The 21,027-nt window shown below is 43.5% G+C and overlaps 1 protein-coding gene across 4 annotated transcripts in view; it reads right to left on the bottom strand.

Annotated features, from left to right (window-relative positions):
• Positions 1-21,027, bottom strand: part of LOC126263681 (SET domain-containing protein SmydA-8-like) — a 215,195-nt gene that overhangs the window by 24,781 nt on the left and 169,387 nt on the right. For all 4 annotated transcript variants that reach the window (XM_049960803.1, XM_049960806.1, XM_049960805.1 and 1 more), the window contains 2 exons: positions 13,728-13,823; positions 7,964-8,034 (listed from right to left, as the gene is read on the bottom strand). In XM_049960803.1, coding sequence (XP_049816760.1) covers positions 7,964-8,034; positions 13,728-13,823 — 167 coding nt within the window. The remainder of the gene's footprint in view (positions 1-7,963; positions 8,035-13,727; positions 13,824-21,027) is intronic.

The raw sequence follows: 21,027 nt of genomic DNA on the forward strand, positions 1-21,027 counted from the left end.
TATCTACAGGGGACTTCCGACTTGTTGGGCCCCATTCCATGCCGAGTTTTTGCACTACGCCGTGCCAAAGGAAGTCAGACACGACATTAGGAGGTATCCCATGACTTTTGTGAACTCAGTGTATTACTATGGTGATTTTTCTCTAGACAGAGCAAAGTCAAGAAAGTATTTTTTCATTCGGAAGAAAAAATTAGTGACCAAAAATTTATAAAAAGATCGCGCCACACCGAGAAACGCCTTTGTTTCAATGACTGCCGCGCCCATTCGCGTCTCATATCCGCGACACACTTGCATTATTCGCGATAATACAAAAAGAGCTGGTCTTCATTGAAGGTTTGCGATGTCCTCCGTCACCACTTTCCATACGGAGCACAATTCTCCAGAGGAGGACGGACAAGTGTCATGAAGACAGTCTAGTTACAAGATTTGTTGCATCTTCGAAGTTTTCTGCCAATGAAATGCAGTCTTAGTTTCGCCTTCCCCCACAACACTTTCTATATGGTCATTCCAACTGAAGTTGTTCATAATTTTCATCCCTACGTATTTAGTTGAATTGACACTTTTTAAAAATTTGTTTGCTTAATCTGGTAACCGAAATTTAGCGGATTCCTTTTAGTACTCATGTTGGTGACTTCTCATTTTTTATTGTTTAGTATCAATGCCACTTTTCATAACATACACGTAATATAGGGTGTATCAAAAAATCATACGATTCTTTAAAAAAATCAGCTATTATGTTATTTGGTATACGTGCATGAACAGCCTATTGTTTGAAAGAGCAAACTCTCGAGTTTTACATGGTACTCGCTAGGTAGCAGCAGTTTGCGCAACTTCAGTTCTAGTAAAAATATTATCGGGACAACAGAAAGCGTTGTGCGAGTCAGTAATAACTGTTCATCGTGACTTTCGTACTAGGTATGGTGTGGATCCTCCTACGGCACAGAGCATTAGACGATGACATGAACAGTTCCGAGAAACAGGTTGTCCGTGTAAAGGCAAATCGCCGCGTCGTCCCCGAGTGTCCGACACAGACGTCTAATGCATTCGCCACAGTTTCACAAGGAGTCCGCATAAATCAGTTCGCCAGGCACATCGACAGCTCAACATGCCCGCGATGTCTGTCTGGCACGTGTTGCGTCGACATTTACGCATGAAACCATACAAAATTCAGCTACTGCAAGCTCTACGGAAAGGTCACAAACAACAAAGTGTGGAGTTCTGTAATTTCGTTCTTGACAAGGTGGAGGATGACTTTTCTTCCACGCTTTGTGTTTAGTGACGGGGCAACATTCCATTTAAATGGAAAGGTGAACCGTCACAATGTGATAATATGGGGTACGGAACAACTACATGAAGTTGTACAACATGAGAGGGATTCTCCAAAATTTAATGTTTTTGTGCAGCTTTACGGGAAAAGGTGTATGGTCCATTTTTCTTTGCCGAGAACCCTGTTACAGGGAGCACATATCTCGATATGCTTGAGAACTTTCTTTTCCCGCATTTGGAGACTGATTCGAACGACTTCATTTACGAACAGGATGGGGCACCGCCACCCCGGCATCTGGAAGTGAGGGAATTTTTATATCGAAGGATTACTGAACGATGGATCGGTCGCTCTGGACCAAATCATTCAGCCATACATTATTGACCTCCAGGGTCACCAGACCTGACTGTATGTGATTATTTCTTTTGGGGTTTACGAAAGACTGTTCATGTGCCTCAGTTACCAACAATGAATGAACTGAGACATTGCATAACAGCAGCTGTGGAAGTTTTAACTCAAGACATGCTCACTGGAGTGTGGAAACAATTTGAATACCTCATTGACGTATGCCATGGGTGTCAACGGGGACATGTTTAACACCTATGAAAAGCTATTAAAAAAAGCTGTTTGAGTTTCCCGTTCGTCAAAAAAAAAAATTCATTGTATATTTTTATCAGAGGTCCCGTAACCCTTACGGAACGCCAGATATCACTTCACTTAGCTCCAGTCTGTCACCTTACGCCAGTTATTAAAGTCTGTGACTTTCTTGACAGCGTATCACGAATTCAGTCGCGCAATTGCGCCGATTTTCCACCCAACTTGTTTAGAAACCACTTATGAGAAACGGTGTCAAATTGCTTCTCGAAATGTATAAATATGATATCCGTTTGAGATCCTGTTTCGATAGCAGTTATCACTCCGTCACTCAGTGTAAATAAAGAGCCATTTGTGTTTCGCAAGAGGGGTAGTTTCTGAATCCGTGGTGGTTGTGTGTCAAAGCTTCTTTTTGTGTGTTACATGATGCTAGAACACAGTATTTGTTCCAAAATCCTACTTGAAACTAACCGCTACATTTCACTGTCAACGTGTAATAATTTCTCCGAATGCATGGTTTACTTTTGTGTTACGATTATTATCTATTAACTTTTGATTGTCCGTTTTTTATAAATAGTTAAGTAGGCACAGTCGTCGTCTTGCTTTTCCTCGTATGGGCCGATATACAAGAAGTTCGTGTATAAGATTGTAATTTGATTTAAGATGAAATGATAATTCACTTCAGATTAAAAATGCTATTTTTTCATAATATTGTGTTTAATTCCATTCACTACCAGTTTTTAAACTGTTTGGTGTACTGTTCAGCCTGGTGAATATATTAGAAGTGCGCGGTTTGGTGACGCTACTATCACGCCCCACCAGTGCGCTATGAATCGTTTACGGATTTCTACATTTGTATGTCGAGCATGCAGTCTGGGTCTTGACCAACTTTCACGGATGTTAGAAGACATTCCCTTGCAGACTAGGAGGAACCTGTGGTACGAACACCATGAATGCTCAGACCACGGCGCACAAAGTACTGCAGAATGTCTTTACGAACTGTCCCCAAATTGCTGGACTGGACGCGGAGGACCTGTACCTTTGCCAGTCCTTTCCTCGGATCTGACGCCTGTAGACCTTTTTCTGCGGGGAAATCTACAACACGCTGTTTAGAAGTTCATACGAACTACATCCGATGACGCACGACGACGTATTACTGCAGTCTGCTCGGGCATCTCCGCTGAAATGGTGGCGTGCGTGCAGCAATGCTTCTATACCTGTCTGGAAGGCTGTATTGCCGCTGCCGTTTTTCATTTTGAACACAGCCTGTGATGGTCAATCATCTTGTTACTGCTCAGAATCCACATAAGCAGTCTACGCAGTTGTGTCGTTCTTTAGTGTGTGCTACCACGGGTATTATGCAAGAGTCTGCGTGAGAACTTTTTGGTAAACGATATCCCGTAAATAATTCTCACTATAATCCTGCAACATCCACCACTGACATTTTAGTTTACCCTGCGTTTAGTTTTATAAAGTCAATATGCATTGTTCTATTTCAAAAATGTGTGTCTGCACAAAAATTATACCTTCTAAGAACTATTAACGTTTGTCTGTTGGCTAACAGTGGGAGCCCGTGACTACCAGTCCGTTGTGTGAAAACCGTGCATCAATAGCACAGTTTCACATGATTCACCTTGTTTACCCTACAAAGGGCTCTCTCTGCGAAGATCTACGGAACTCAATAGTAATTTGTCATCTAATCTATGGCACTCCCAATACCAAGAAAAGCCGCCTACTAAGGACAATTTTGGCTTAAGAAAGACAGGAATCTACACCATCCCTGGCGAACGTACTATATTAGACACTTTACGAACAACCAGAGAAGTTTAAGTTCAGTGCGCCGAACTCTAACGCTACACTAGTCCGGGACACCCGAGCAATTCTGAAGTAGATGAAAACCATCTGCAATACTCGCAAGCCACGGAAAGTAATGCTGAGGAAGACTCCCAGGTTCTCGGACTCTATCATAAAGGATATTATTGAAATCGAGCTGAGCGTAAACCTGATGAATAAAGTACGGTCAAAACGAAGTCAGCAAGGCAAGGGACACCCTGCTGAAATGGATGAGGACAAAGCGGCATCTGCAAGCAGTGAAGAGGGTCTGCGACTGAAAATAATGATTGCACTTCCTCGGCACATCCTTTAGTGACGGACAACACCTCGGGGTGGGGGGAGTACGGCAAAGGGGGTGGGGGGAGTACGGCAAAGGGGGTGGGGGGAGTACGGCAAAGGGGGTGGGGGGAGTACGGCAAAGGGGGTGGGGGGAGTACGGCAAAGGGGGTGGGGGGAGTTACGGAAAAGGGGGTGGGGGGAGTTACGGAAAAGGGGGGAGTTACGGAAAAGGGGGGGAGTTACGGAAAAGGGGGGGAGTTACGGAAAAGGGGGGGAGTTACGGAAAAGGGGGGGAGTTACGGAAAAGGGGGGGAGTTACGGAAAAGGGGGGGAGTTACGGAAAAGGGGGGGGGGAGTTACGGAAAAGGGGGGGGGGAGTTACGGAAAAGGGGGGGGGGAGTTACGGAAAAGGGGGGGGGGAGTTACGGAAAAGGGGGGGGGGAGTTACGGAAAAGGGGGGGGGAGTTACGGAAAAGGGGGGGGAGTTACGGAAAAGGGGGGGGAGTTACGGAAAAGGGGGGGGAGTTACGGAAAAGGGGGGGGAGTTACGGAAAAGGGGGGGGAGTTACGGAAAAGGGGGGGGAGTTACGGAAAAGGGGGGGGGGAGTTACGGAAAAGGGGGGGAGTTACGGAAAAGGGGGGGGAGTTACGGAAAAGGGGGGGAGTTACGGAAAAGGGGGGGAGTTACGGAAAAGGGGGGAGGTAAGGAAACTGGGGGGGGAGTAAGGAAACTGGGGGGGAGTAAGGAAACTGGGGGGGAGTAAGGAAACTGGGGGGGAGTAAGGAAACTGGGGGGGAGTAAGGAAACTGGGGGGGAGTAAGGAAACTGGGGGGGAGTAAGGAAACTGGGGGGGAGTAAGGAAACTGGGGGGGAGTAAGGAAACTGGGGGGGAGTAAGGAAACTGGGGGGGAGTAAGGAAACTGGGGGGGAGTAAGGAAACTGGGGGGGAGTAAGGAAACTGGGGGGGAGTAAGGAAACTGGGGGGGAGTAAGGAAACTGGGGGGGAGTAAGGAAACTGGGGGGGAGTAAGGAAAAGGGGGGGAGTAAGGAAAAGGGGGGGAGTAAGGAAAAGGGGGGAGTAAGGAAAAGGGGGGAGTAAGGAAAAGGGGGGGAGTAAGGAAAAGGGGGGGAGTAAGGAAAAGGGGGGGAGTATGGAAAAGGGGGGAGTAAGGAAAAGGGGGGGAGTAAGGAAAAGGGGGGAGTATGGAAAAGGGGGGGAGTATGGAAAAGGGGGGAGTATGGAAAAGGGGGGAGTATGGAAAAGGGGGGGAGTATGGAAAAGGGGGGGAGTATGGAAAAGGGGGGAGTATGGAAAAGGGGGGAGTAAGGAAAAGGGGGGAGTAAGGAAAAGGGGGGAGTAAGGAAAAGGGGGGAGTAAGGAAAAGGGGGGAGTAAGGAAAAGGGGGAGTAAGGAAAAGGGGGAGTAAGGAAAAGTGGGAGTAAGGAAAAGGGGGAATGGAAAACAATGTCAGCTACATTGGGTCTTTATGTGGAATCAGCAGCGACAAGTGAAAATATGTAACAGGCCAGGACTCAAACCTCGGATCTCCTGCTTACTCGGCAGTTGTGTTAAGAAATGCACCACCTGGATACAGTTTTTATCGCAAATGCACGAATATCTCTGTACACTACCCGGCTGATCTCCACTTTCACGTAGCGCCACCTATCTGCAGTCCCGCCCATGTCCTCCACGCTCGCTGCTTTTAGATTCCTGCTGGAGGTCAAACGTAAATGTGCATCGGCACTGAAGGCTGTGATTAATTGGCCTTAGAAGCAAATCAATTACATGAAAATTTTACAATACTTTGATTCACATCTTGAATGGAAATAAAATAGTTCATCAAAAATATGTGATTGCATATTACTCCCGCAGTTCAGCAGTGCTGCAGGCATGGCGCAACTTAAATCTACCAGTGGCAGTATGTACGTAGTTTTGAAACTGCGAGGCAGATTAAAACTGTGAGCCATATAGGAACTCGAACCGACTCAGTTGTAATATGACAGAAAGTAACAAAACTTAGGAAACAATCCGCAAGCTGCTTTCTTCCAGTTGCATTAACTCAGTAACGTGTACACAATGGATTCTGTTGTTGAAAAACAGCATAGAGATACTGCAAGAATGAATCTGCATAGGTATGTAGTGCATCGTGTCTGGAGAGCTCATGAGAAGACAATGCGGCAATCTTTCTTTTTTTAATGGTTCGTAAAGTTCTGAACTCAAATGCCAATCAACTAAAGTCATTACATGCAGCTCTCAAAAGTTAGAGAAAATCTTTTTCTTCTTCTTCTCCCGACTTTCTGTTTGGCTTTGTGCTAGAATGACGCCTATAAGGAGGGCAGTCCAAGTTTGACTCGCAGCTGGAGCAAATTTTTAAATAAAGGTGCATGTCCCATGCGTATGTTATTCGAAAATTCGTAAGGGTAAAAAAATTACAGATATTTTCAGTTTAAATAACTTTTTACAAAAATAAACCGTTACTTAAGAATTTATATTTGCAACAAAAATTGGATTTTTGTGTGCGATATGTAATTGGAAATAACACGCTGTCCTTTTTTCACAAAAATGACAACTGTGTGTTAATTAGTATATACCTGATGGAATTATGTTTAAACGACGTCGGTGTTCGAACTGAAGGGAAAAAATTGTCCAAGTGCTACCACACGCACATACACGATTTTTGCCTGTTTTCGATGTAGATACCGAAAGACATCGGTACTGGGAAGTCCAAGGCTGGATCAGAACCTCTACAGTAGTTCCTGAGACTAGCCAGGACCCAGAAGAGCAAGGGAGCGGGAGACTTCAGTTTATTTATGTACGTAGTGAAGATTTATTAAAACTTTTTGTTCGCTTACTAAAACACGTCTAATACTTACATTTTATGTTTGTATGCAGTAATGTTTATCTATTATACAGTTGATGGATGAGGAATGCACTGTATGTTCTAAGAGCAGAAAGATATATTTGTGGGATATAATTGAAATTTAACAATTTTCAGATTTTTTTTTACTTTATTTGTATAGTGAAACCTTGCTTCATGCTAAATTTTATGATCCTGTTTCAACAGAAAGTACACTATACGTTTTGGTTAATCAGTTTGTGTCAAAATATGACAACTGGACGAAACTTATGACTGAACTGACTTAGAAGCTCAAGGCCAAGGAATAATAGAATGTAGAATGTGACAAGTTTGAACTTTATACGTCTACTCGTTAGACACACACACACACACACACACACACACACACACACACACACACACACACACACACACAAGGCCTCTGCTTTTACAGGTTGAGGCCCGGAACCCTAAAATAACGAGAAGGTAATGACCTAAAGTGATACTAACCAGCGATCTGGTGATTTACCAGTCTCGAGCGCTAATATTTTTCTTTTTTTCTTTTCTTATATCTTTAGATATTTCACGGAAATGCTCGTAGAACATGCATTTCTATTTAAAATTTGCGTAGGCCAGGAACCGAATCCAGGACTCCCACATATATGGCACATTCTATCCCACACCCACGCAGCTTGTCGAAAATATTCGACGTTACTTTAGGGTCGGATTTCTCTAAAATTTGAGAGCTGCAGCGGAGTGCTTCTAGCGACTGATATTTGAGTTCCGAACTTCACGTACAATAAATATTAAAATTTAAAAAATCCGACTGCCATGTGGTCCTCTTCTCAATTAGATCATCGACCACGAAAATAAGGTACTGGGTTCGAGTTCCGGTCTGCAACAGAGACGTAAGGAAGTATCTATCAAGACGGTTTTCAAAGAAAACATTGTAAATATGAATCAAACACTGCTCCAGTAATGTGAAGTTCATTAGTTTCCTCATTACGTCTGATGACTGTTTTAAGTAATATTTTATACGATACAGTGTCCAGAATCCTTGAGTTTCTGGAAGTTCATGAAAATCAACGTGAATTCCGCGGAACAGTTTGCTGTAAAGGAACTTACGTTTATTTCTTAGCCTATTGTTCTGCGTACCTTGATGGAATGTGATGGACTTCGACGCATTTTTTCAGATAAGGTGCAGTGCAGCTCGTACAAGAAGAGACCTGGAAAGAAACAGATTTTGGAGTAAATATATTTGTAGAGAGCCTTCAGATTCAATGAACCACTTATTTGTTTTTTCCTTTAAATTAATTCAGTCTATTCTTTCTAGCTATTTTATACTTTAGTTCTTTCAGCTCTGAATCTATACAACAACTGAAGCTTCCTGCATTTCTCGCGATAGATTTTAGTTGTACCATCCCAAAACCCGAACGATAGTTACAAGAATATAACTTGGTACAATGTGAATTATCACTTCATAACAGTTTTCTGCTGTGTTGTCGTGTCCCCTAACGTTTGTCATTTCTGATCAGTCATGGAATTATAAAGAGATATTGGAAAATGTGGATTTCTGTGCTGAGAGCAGATACTGTGACTTTTACAACTTGCATCAAGATCAAAACATGTTGTTGGCCTTAGCACATATGTTTACATGAATTTCTTGTTGTTTCTGCATGAGAACCCACCCCCAAAATTTGTTCAAATATTGCACAGCGAGTCCCAGTATGAACCCAAGTGTATACGCTTCTTATTTTTCCGTATTAGTACATCATCTACTATACAAGATTTAGACAGTTCTTTACTGCGCGATTTTCTTATTTTCCTATACTACACACTTTCACTGAATTTGGCTGGGTCATTGGAAATGGAGAACTCTTTTCTTATATTTCAAAAGTAGGAAAGGATACCAGAGCCCCAAAGTTCAACTGTGAAGGAATCCGACAAGGAATCTACCGTGACATTTCAAAAGCAACCATTCTGCATTTCCCTGGAGTGGGTTAGACAACTGCGAGAAACATAAAACTGGCCGGTCCGAGAGCAATGTAGGCCACACTCCATCCAAATTTCAGTCCAGCACCTTAACTTTGTGCTACCTCGGTGTTTGCCTGTAAGTGGAATGCATAAACTTAGACGTGACACCCAGTATCAACGAAAGTTCACTCAGAAAGTGATTGTTTAAAACTCACAGGTTTAGCGGGACGTAATGCAGAAGGAATGACGTCGTCACGTCCGTGGTAGCCTCACCTACTCGACTTGGTAAATGTCTGAACATCAGTAGCTTACTAGACTCATTATCAAACCAACGGTTTCTAATTGAAGTAAAATTATACGGAGTGTCAAACGAAAAAAATGTTGGTTTGAGGATACCTTAATGCGGAGGCCGCAGCATATTCTGTTGGATGGAAAGTCAAACATGTATGAAGGACGTTCAATAAGTAAGGAAACATTCTTTTTGAAAGCAGGTTGGTTTTATTTAGTATTCGAATACACCGTATTATTCCCCACTTTTTTGGCTAAAAGAACCCTGTTTTTCAACAATCTCCGTTCAATGCGACGTCCTCACGCCACACTACTGGGAGAACCTGTATGCCAGCATGGTACCTCACTGATTGACAACTCCCCCCCTCCCTACATCTACATACATACATACATACTCCGCAGTCCACCATACGGTGCGTGGCGGAGGGTACCTCGTACCACAACTAACATCATCTCTCCCTGTTCCACGCCCAAACAGAACGAGGGAAAAATGACTGCCTATATGCCTCTGTACGAGCCCTAGTCTCTCTTATCTTTGTGATCTTTCCGCGAAATTTAAGTTGGCGGCAGTACAATTGTACTGCAGTCAGCCTCAAATGCTGGTTCCCTAAATTTCCTCAGTAGCGATCCACGAAAAGAACGCCTCCTTTCCTCCAGAGACTCCCACCCGAGTTCCTGAAGCATTTCCGTAACACTCGCGTGATGATCAAACCTACCAGTAACAAATCTAGCAGCCCGCCTCTGAATTGCTTCTATGTCCTCCCTCAATCCGACCTGATAGGGCTCCCAAACGCTCGAGCAGTACTCAAGAATAGGTCGTATCTGTGTCAAGCGCTACACTACTAATGGAGTATTCAAACATTATGGGATTCTTTTCCCTATTCATCTGCATTAATTTACATTTATCTGTATTTAGAGTTAGCTGCCATTCTTTACACCAATCACAAATCCTGTCCAACTCATCTTGTATCCTCCTACAGTCACTCAACGACAATACCTTCTCGTACACCACAGCATCATCAGCAAATAGCCGCACATTGCTATCCACCCTATCCGAAAGATCATTTATGTAGATAGAAAACAACAGCGGATCCACCATACTTCCCTGGGGCACTCCAGATGATACCCTCACCTCCGATGAACACTCACCATCGAGGGCAACGTACTGGGTTCTATTACTTAAGAAGTCTTCGAGCCACTCACATACTTGGGAACCGATCCCATATGCTCGTACCTTAGTTAGGAGACTGCAGTGGGGCACCGAGTCAAACGCTTTCCGGAAGTCAAGGAATATGGCATCTGTCTGATACCCTTCATCCATGGTTCGCAAGATGATATGTGAAAAAAGGGCGAGTTGCGTTTCGCAGGAGCGATGCTTTCTAAAGCCGTGCTGTTGCATGGACAGCAACTTCTCTGTCTCAAGGAAATTCATTATCTTCCCTCGAGCCACGTACTGCTTCCCACCAAGTGCAACCTTCATTGAACCAAACAGAAGGAAGGCACAAGATCGGGGCTGTAGTGTGGGCAAAGAGGAACAGTCCAGTGAAGTTTTGTGAGCTGCTGTCGGGTGTGCAGAATTGTTCGAGACCTCGCATTGTCATGAAGTAGTAGTTCGGAAGCATTTTTGTAGAGATGAACACACTGAATTCGTTTCTTCGATTTCGCGACGATAGCACAGTATACTTCAAAACTGCTATCTGCATCATGAGGAAGGACACCAAACAGAATAAACCCTTCACAGTCCCAAAAGACCACCGCCATGACTACCAGCTGAGCGTGGGGCTTTGAACTTTTTCTAACACTAGTCGTTCCTTTCCTGTTCCACTTGCAGACAGAGCGAGGTGAAAGGTCTGTGTCTGTCTCTGTCTCTTTCTGCATGAGCCCTAATTTCTCTAACCTTATCGTCGTGGCTCTTACACGAAATGTACGTTAGTGGCAGTAGGATCGTTAGGCAGTAGCTTCAAATGCCAGTTCTCTGAATTTTCTCAGTAGAGATTCTCGAAAATCCCTCCAGGGATTCCCATTGCAGCTCCCGAAGCATTCCCGTAACACCTGCGTGTTGTTCTAAACTACCGGTAACAAATGTAGCTGTAGTCCTGCTAATTGATTTGATGTCCTCCTTTAATCCAACCGGGTGCAATCCCTAACACAAGAATAGGTCGCACCAGCGTCCTATGTGTGGTCTCTTTTCCAAATGAACCACACTTTGCTAACACTCCAAACTAAAACCGGCCATTCACATTCCCTACCACAGCCCTCACATGCTCGTTCCATTTCATAGCACTTTGCAACCTTAAGCCTAGATATCTGAACGATGTGATTGCATCAAACTGGGCGCTATTGGTGCTGATTCGAACATTACAGGTTTCTTTTTCCTATTCGTCAGCAGTAACTTACATTTTTCTACATTTGGAGCCAGCTGCCATTCATTACATGAAATAGAAATTTTGTGTAAGTCATCTTTTATCAGCCGACAGTCACCTGCCTTCGGCAACTTCGTGCACTACACAGCGTCATAAGGAAACATCAGATTGTTGCCCACCCTGTCTGCAGATGATTTGTGTTTACAGAAAATAATAGCGGTCCTATCAAAGTTATGTGGGGCACTCCTGACTATACCCTTGTCTCTGACAAACACTTGCCATTGAGGACAACATACTGGGTTCTATTACTTAAGACGTCTTAGAGCCACTCACATATCTCTGAACCTATTCCGTATGCTCGTACCTTTGTCAACAATCTGAACGTGGACATAGAAGGGCAGCTTAAACAGTCACAGGACTGAAACTTCCTGGCGTATTAAAATTTAGGGGTGGACCAGGACTCGAATCTGAGATCTTCGTATTTCGCTGACAAGTGCTCTATCTACTGAGCTATCCAAGCTTAACCCACGACCCGCCCTCATAGCTTTACTGCCGCCATTATTTCAACCTATGTATCCGCAGTAACCTTTCTTCCAGGAGAGCTAATCCTGCAATGTATGCAGCAGAACTTCTGTTAAGTTTCGAGAGTAGGACATGAGGCACACAGTTTTCATCCGTCAGGAAATTTCGAGACAGCGCACACTTCTCTGCAGAGTGAAATTTCATTCTGGAGGCACGGGACTGTTTGACCAAAGCACGGCAGAGCTTCCCAGAAATGCTGCAAAAACCTGAAGACCGACGTGAAGTAACCAACGGAACTCTTGTTATATAGGCTCGAAGACCAGTGGTGAGTAAGGAACCTAGGAATATTCTACGAGGGCAGTTCAATAAGTAATGCAACACATTTTTTTTCTGAAACAGGGGTTGTTTTATTCAGCATTGAAATACACCAGGTTATTCCCCAATCTTTTAGCTACACAACACTATTTTTCAACGTAATCTCCATTCAATGCTACGGCCTTACGCCACCTTGAAATGAGGGCCTGTATGCCCGCACGGTACCATTCCACTGGTCGATGTCGGAGCCAACATCGTACTGCATCAATAGCTTCTTCATCATCCGTGTAGTGCGTCCCACGGATTGCGTCCTTCATTGGGCCAAACATATGGAAATCCGACGGTGCGAGATCGGGGCTGTAGGGTGCATGAGGAAGAACAGTCCACCGAAGTTTTGTGAGCTCCTCTCGGGTGCGAAGACTTGTGTGAGGTCTTGCGTTGTCATGAAGAAGGAGAAGTTCGTTCAGATTTTTGTGCCTACGAACACACTGAAGTCGTTTCTTCAATTTCTGAAGAGTAGCACAATACACTTCAGAGTTGATCGTTTGACCATGGGGAAAGACATCAAACAGAATAACCCCTTCAGCGTCCCAGAAGACTGTAACCATGACTTTACCGGCTGAGGGTATGGCTTTAAACTTTTTCTTGGTAGGGGAGTGGGTGTGGCGCCACTCCATTGATTGCCGTTTTGTTTCAAGTTCGAAGTGATGAACCCATGTTTCATCGCCTGTAACAATCTTTGACAAGAAATTGTCACCCTCAGCCACATGACGAGCAAGCAATTCCGCACAGATGGTTCTCCTTTGCTCTTTATGGTGTTCGGTTAGACAACGAGGGACCCAGCGGGAACAAACCTTTGAATATCCCAACTGGTGAACAATTGTGACAGCACTACCAACAGAGATGTCAAGTTGAGCACTGAGTTGTTTCATGGTGATCCGTCGATCATCTCGAACGAGTGTGTTCGCACGCTCCGCCATTGCAGGAGTCACAGCTGTGCACGGCCGGCCCGCACGCAGGAGATCAGACAGTCTTGCTTGACCTTGCGGCGATGATGACATACTCTTTGCCCAACGACTCACCGTGCTTTTGTCCACTGCCAGATCACCGTAGACATTCTGCAAGCGCCTATGAATATCTGAGATGCCCTGGTTTTCCGCCAAAAGAAACTTGATCACTGCCCGTTGTTTGCAATGCACATCCGTTACAGACGCCATTTTAACAGATCCGTACAGCGCTGCCACCTGTCGGAAGTCAATGAAACTATACGAGACGAAGCGGGAATGTTTGAAAATATTCCACAAGAAATTTCCGGTTTTTTCAACCAAAATTGGCCGAGAAAAAAAATGTGTTGCATTACTTATTGAACTGCCCTCGTAGGTGCCCCATATGTATTCCCTTATGGACTGTGGCAATGGGACTGGTTGTAGCTGGGCATGCAGGATGAGTGGACTCACCCCTAAGGCGGCAGCGGCCCACCCTGGTAAGCGCCAGCAGCTGCAGCAGCTCCCGGCACAGCGACTCCTTCAGCTCCAGGTCCTCGTCGCTCAGCTCTGCAACAACACACATCAAGCGCGTTACACAGAGTCAGCGATTTACAAGTGGGGTGCACCTACAGCCTCTCCGCAACTGCAGTACTCTGCCTGTTGTGTGTGCCACTCTAGGGCTGTTTACCGATCTGCTCGTGTGTGCTGGACCGAGCTCACGCATCAGCGGTGAGCAACCGGGTGGTTCACGAGTAGCTGTTTGGGACGGGGAGGGGAGGGGGAATAGGAACAAGGTAGCACAGCACTATTTTCAACGAATTTACTCTACGGCAACTCACTTTGGTTCAAATGGCTCTGAGCACTATGGGACTTAACATCTGAGGTCATCAGTCCCCTAGAACTTAGAACTACTTAAACCTAACTAAGGACATCACACATCCATGCCCGAGGCAGGATTCGAACCTGCGACCGTTGCGGTCGCGCGGTTCCAGACTGAAGCGCCTAGAACCGCTCGGCCACACCGGCCGGCGAACTTACTTTGGTTCTGCGGCGATTTAGCTATTTGGTGTGGCTAATTAAAGCATATCATTTGCGATGCTACTACCCGAATTTACTGTATTATTATTAGACCATGCCTCATTGGACTTCCAGAAAGCGGCTCTCACGTGTAATGGGTTTGAATAGACACCCTATGGTGATCCAACAACTACACAGAATTTTTGAATAAATAATGATAATGGCGAGTAATAAATTTATTTTTACGTCTATATTTGATTATTAGTAGCACTTATAATCTCTTTGAAGTAACTGAACAGGGAGCACTTAATTCTGTATGTTTGATATTGCCTAGCAGGAGGAAATTATTCATTTAAAACAATACCACAGCCTGAAATCGTTTCACAATACATAAACACACATGATAAACACTTTAACTTGTAAACTACACAAATTGTAATTACTGAATTTAATGTTATTCAGCTTGCATTGTGCTGAAGGCACAATGTATACTGTGGTGACAGCAATTTCCTTGAACGCTTAATTAAAGGAAGATATAGATCTGCTTGTCAATATAGTTACTGGAAACACTAATTGAGAATCACGTTGCTCGGACGGAACCGAGCAATTTTTGACTATGGCAATGTACTGAAAAGCCACCACATCGACGTGGATAGTAATTAAGGTGGCACAGTACCTGGCATCTTCCATCCGTTGCATGAAGCGGCGTGTGCTGGAAATTTCGGCGTTAATTCCGACTATTTTCTCTTGTAATATAGCTACGCCGATACTGACGCACCATAACTTTTCACTGATGTTGCAGCACATAGAAATCACTGGATATGGGGTAATAATGAGCTATTTCCTTTAAATAATTGATTACACTCGGGGAATGCAATTTAAACCACAAAATTATTGTTGCCCCCAAACTTTACACACTGTACAGAACTTGGTTTGGCTACTACGCAAACTGATTCACAAAATATAAATGTACTGGTAATGGCGTCGGTGTAACAACCACTGTTCATAATAATACTCTTTTAAGATGACTTCTAGTTCATTGCTACCGAAGTGAGCTCACCAATGGACCTCATCAGTTACTGAGATCACAATACGCCGTTGGATGCGGCTACTGGTCCCTTCACACCTCCCCATTGGCACAAGCAACTCGTCGCAATTAACACAGCATTGCACCATGCAGTGCCATGTACCTCAGAGCGCAAAACCGTACTATTTTGCCACTTACAGCCCATCTCCGTCGAAATACAGCGTCTTTCATGCCCTAGTGACCATTTAGCTTGTAGCCATACGATAAACTAAGTCCATATCTGTTTTCAGCTCACTTCTAAATGGTCTGTTAGCAACATTACCGTAGCACACACCGGCAGACACTTTTACGCCACTTAACACTTGTTCTGCCTCAGAGCTACGCCAACTTACTTCTACCGCCAATATTACGCGCCAACCTGTTCATTGTTCTCATTCTCGGGGTTCACCCACACCCCACACCTAAACATTATTTTACATTACGCCAAGTTCTCTATTTACAATTAAACATACCATAGCATTACAATATTCAATTACAGTCATTTTCATATATTACATTTATATTTTTACTACACGTAACAATAGTATTTAGTTTAATTCTTTTGTTATTTCCCTATCAGAGTGCAGCACAAGCCAGACACTGTCTCCCGCATAGCGTTCTTTAATTTAGCTGCCACCAGGCGGAAGCACTTCCGCTTTGCCTTCGATTCTAGCCCACAGATGGCATAAGCGTCTACTTTCTCTACCGTTGCGCCTTGACTATGGCTGGCATTCACTGGACGGAACGTTGTCACATTACACTGATGAGAAAAAGACAAATGAAACATTTCTTTTAATGGCAAAAATGGAGGAACTAGGTGCAGAACGTGACAGTTTTTACGACTGATGCTGCCTTGTGGTGAATGTGGTTTTTGGACGAAGTTTATACTGACAACTTGCATTTCATGACTATTTGACTTACATGCCAAACATCAAAACACAGGATGACAACGAATTTTACTTATTCTGCTTTCACTAAAGCATCAGTGTCTACTTCCTGAATACTGCTAATTCCAAAATAAACTTTTAAGCTGAAGTCTGTTAGTAACCTTTTTAGGGCAGATTTTGCATTCTCCACTGAGGAAAAAAGCAACTCGCTAAATATGTAGGTCCAAACCCAGACATAATCGTAGCTGCAAAACTTGCGAAGTCGTGGAAAGTTACATTGAGCAATGTTTTTATACGATTCTAGAAGATTCATTTTATTACGAAATTTTTCCCTCCACTCCCTCTTGCACTGCAGCTAGATAAATTCCAGTGGTGTACAAGCTGCCGCACATTATTAGCGGAAGGGGCAGGCTACTTTACTCTCAAGTGACGCTGTGCTCAACCCAAGCAAGTTAAAGGAGTGTTGCTTGCCTGCCTGTCTTTTCGCTGTAGGTTAGAGGTTAGGTTAGCTTCAGAAGTTGATGAGAAATCTTTCTATCCGAGTATCACAAGTCGAGGCTCAGTATAAAAAATATTCGTTTTTGGTCACTAGACCAGAAAATTACTCCTTTACTTGTAGACGTTTTGAGGCTTTTCTTTGTTTATTTTAGATATGAATAGTTTTTTCTGCAGCTTCTTCATCTCTCAACTAGAACTTTGTGTTCTCAATTTGACCCATCATCAGTTCACCTCTAATGCATGTTTTTTGTAGTAAGTGAAACTATCTCTGAAAATCGAGATCCTCTCCACCTAAGAACCTGAACAACACTGTTGTACTGCAATGCCAATTTAAGGTTTTGAAAGTATTGTTTCTGTAACTTTAGTGTGTTTAGCTAAATGCGATCCCAATTATACCAGTATTAATTTTCCAGGATGTGTATGGCATGTTAGCTTAATGCATTATAAGTGGCCAAAATAGTTCATTCTGAATTCTCCAGATGCATTTTAGGAACTACTAAGTTTGCTTTTTGGTTTTCATATTATGTTAATCTAAAAAATGTGTCTGAAAGAATAAGCTTTCATTGCACTACTCTGCATACTACCATAATGCAGTTTTTAATACCCACTAATCCATATTTTTTCCTATTTCGGTCAATGTTTGTCCTAAATGTAGAAAGCCACTATACTGCTAAATGGCCTGAAGTCCCTAGCATACATTCCGAAACACTTTTCAGTCTAAGTACAAAATATTTATGGAATAAGGAAACTCCTCGTCAAATTTGCAAACATGTAATTCGAGGTTCCCGAATAAGTGTTTAGTAACTTTTTCCACAATTTGTAGTGGGAGACGCCTATCGATTTATTTGGGGCTGCAACACAAACATACGAACAATTTTTTCTGTGCTGGAATTTGACTGCTATGTATTCCTCAATTTTTAATTTCTGCTCAGTCACCTTTAAGTTGGTGTGTTCATTTTATTGCTCCCACTGTTAACTGAGCTGCAGTAAAACTGCCTAAGGAAAATATACCTAGTTAGTCATGTTGGATTGACAACGCAACCTGTTAGGTGCAGCAGATTGAACAGTTCCCGTGAAGCTTGCGGAAAGCCAAAGTTGGCCTACCTTAACCACTGTGCTTCAGTACAACGTACAGAATGAGCTGTTTTAATGGGTGCGGCGGAGATAGCAGGCAGGCTGGAATGAGAGAGTGTACACTTCTTATAAATTCTAATTGTAGGTAGGCATCCTGCAGTGACGTAAGTAAGTTCCTGATACTGGTCTGATGGATCTTTGCGTGGACGTTCCTAACCGGGCCTTACTACTGTTATTCCATCAATTTAAAAAGAGATAGTCTCAAACACGGCACAATTAAGTATGTACGCTTGAGTCTAAGGTTAAGGTGAACTCAACAAGGGGAAGTATCGGCCTGTAGTAGTTGTAGGGACATTCTTCTATGCGTGTCGATATGAACCACAGGCCAATACAGATAAATAATGACAAGAAACCATGTTGGGATGTGTTCCGTTCGAATAAAAAAATAAGCTTGAAGATCGGAACACTTTCAAATCTCTCCGCTTCGCAGTGCTCGTAAACTGAAGAGGGGACGTCGTACGTTGGACCAGACTTCCGAAAATGTGGCCATAAACAAAATAGTTGAGAAAGCTCGATTAGTAGGTTCGGTAGATTTATGGTGGAAGTATAACAGAATCCCGGTCTTAGAAGTGGCCATGTGTTTCCACAAGATTTCAGGTCCAACGCTGCATTCATCTGTGAGCGACGCGACGTATTAGCTAGGCTGGAAAAGTACTGCGTCGTTAGGAAGAAATATTTTTGTTCAGTGAAATCAGACCATTTTTTAAAAAAAATTGAGTGTTCCAGAAGGTATTTACTTGATTACGATATTTATTTCGTCTTTAATCATTTATTAACAATCACTTTTTGATAATTAACTTCTTACCGGAATCCAAGCAAAAAATTGTAAAATGCAAGCGGAAAACAATGAAGTTTTAGGTCCCATGACATTGCGCCTTATTTTTCTTTCGGTCCTGAAGTATGTACTATTACCTTTACGAATCAGCCTTAAAATCGAGCTGTCAGTCGCAGCTTCGGCTTTGAACTATTTCTTAAGTGACAGTTGCAAAATGACGTCATTTACACTGAGAAAAAGGAAACTGACACCGAAAAGTTCAGAAACTATGCCATTGGAACAGCCAGACATTATGTCTAAAATTTCCCACGATAAAATATGACGAGAGTCCATAAACTGTTGATCCATGGACCGCATATAATTGCTTCTACACTTTCAATAATAGGTGAGGTGTTGGAAGATGGACGGGTATCAACAAACAAGTTAGTAGGGCAAGCTTTATCGGAACGTCTTCTCGCGTGCGAAAGTATGGAGGATGTGCTGCGGAGAGTTCAGGCAACAACAGAGACATATTTCTTCCTTGCGGAAACTTCCTTTCAGGAAAGTAAAATGTCTGTCGTCGGAAGCTATTGCCCTCTTGGTACCTGCTGCAGACGGTTACGAAGGATCAGAGGCTACGCATGATGAACATGATACAAATGTGAATGAAGATGATGATGAAAATGAGGACGAACAAGAAGCACAAGAGGAAGATTAAGAAGATCTAAAACTTTTAATTTTTGTTACTGATATATACTTACCGTAATGAAGACTGTTATAGAAGTAGTTTTTTAATGAAGTTTGCCATTAAAACGATAAATGTTCACCGACAGTATTTTTGTCCACTTCAGCATTTTTCCAGTTTCTTTTCGCCTTATTTGATCCACGGATCTGAATTTTTCAGTTTTGATATAAAAATATCAGAAGTGCCTGCAACCCTACTACATTCATTTTTTGCCATATTTGAGCAATTTTGAAATGTTTGCCAGGTTTACAGGATTCTGGCACATTGTGCACGTTCTAATGACATCACGTAACCTCTTCATCCGACTTCAACAATGGCTGAAAGGATGAGACACGTTGGGAACTAGGAGGGCTGACTGCTGCTCAACGGTCACTCTGCGCTCTCGACTTCGAAGAGGACCCGACGACCGAAATGTTGTCCATGCCACAGACTGCTCCAGAGAGAACAGGTCAGAGTTCACTATCTCCTCGATACAATGAAGCGGGAGATTTAGAAGTGATCTCATCTTAAAACTTATTTTCCATATACACGTTACGTTTCCGGTCACGATTTATAAAATGTATCTTCTACGTCCGCTCTACAACTACTACAAGCTTGTAATGGGAACTGTGAAACATCCTACATACATACATACCATACGTTCGTATAAAAGGTGAATATCTCATACACAGTGAACTTCTGACAGGTACGGGAACGCGGAATGAACAAAAAGTAAACAAAATTGTTGAGGCTTTCGTGGCCACTTGTTGACAAACTGCCTATTGGCTTCTGTCTCGGGTTCTTCGGCCGACGTTCATCTAATGATTTTTCTGACGTTTCGCCAGCACGAGTGGCTGGCATTGTCAAAGCTTCACCCTCCATTGCCAATGGTGAACTGGAGCCGAGCTCGCGGCCGCAGACTATATGTACCTGGCGCGCCAACGTCCGAGGGCTTCTCCGCGGTCATTTCCGGTGCGGTTCTCCTCTTGCTACCTGCGACGGTCGTTCGCTGCAGTGCGGGAAGCCAGGATCCGTTTACCTTAAGGCTTTCCTCTTTCTCGTTCAAACTGTTCGCGTGTTTTTGTATTTCTACAGCTTCTCTGAACAAGCGCGTGTGATAGTGGTTCTCTACAGCCAGAACTTCCGTGTCGGCGAATTTTATTACGTGGTCGGTCTCATTCAGTGCGTGTTCTGCCACGGCCGATTTCTCCACCTGCCCCAATCTGCAATGTCGCTTATGCTCCTTGATCCTGGTGTTAATGGATCGTCCAGTCATTCCGACATAAACTTTTCCGCATGTGCATGGTATGCGGTATATTCCCGACATTGCAAGTGGGTCTCTTTTCTCCTTCGCCGATCTAAGACACTCTTTGATCTTCCTTGTCGGTTTGAAAACCGTCTTTACGCCATGTTTGCGCAATATACGGCCGATTCTGTCCGTCACTCTGGGAATGTATGGCAGAAAGGCCGTACCCGACATTTCTTTTTCTGGTTCTTTACTTCGCCGAGTGTTTGGCTCAGTTACACTTCTAATATAATTTGTGGAGTACCCATTGCTCCTCAGGACAGTTTCCAGGTGTTGCATTTCTCGTTTGAGGTGTTGCGGCTCACATATTCGTCCTGCTCTCGTTACGAGCGTACTAATCATGCCTCTTTTCTGGCTCGGGTGGTGGTTTGACAGTTTGTGCAGG

Source organism: Schistocerca nitens, chromosome 6 (assembly GCF_023898315.1).
Source record: "Schistocerca nitens isolate TAMUIC-IGC-003100 chromosome 6, iqSchNite1.1, whole genome shotgun sequence".
NCBI lineage: Eukaryota > Metazoa > Arthropoda > Insecta > Orthoptera > Acrididae > Schistocerca > Schistocerca nitens.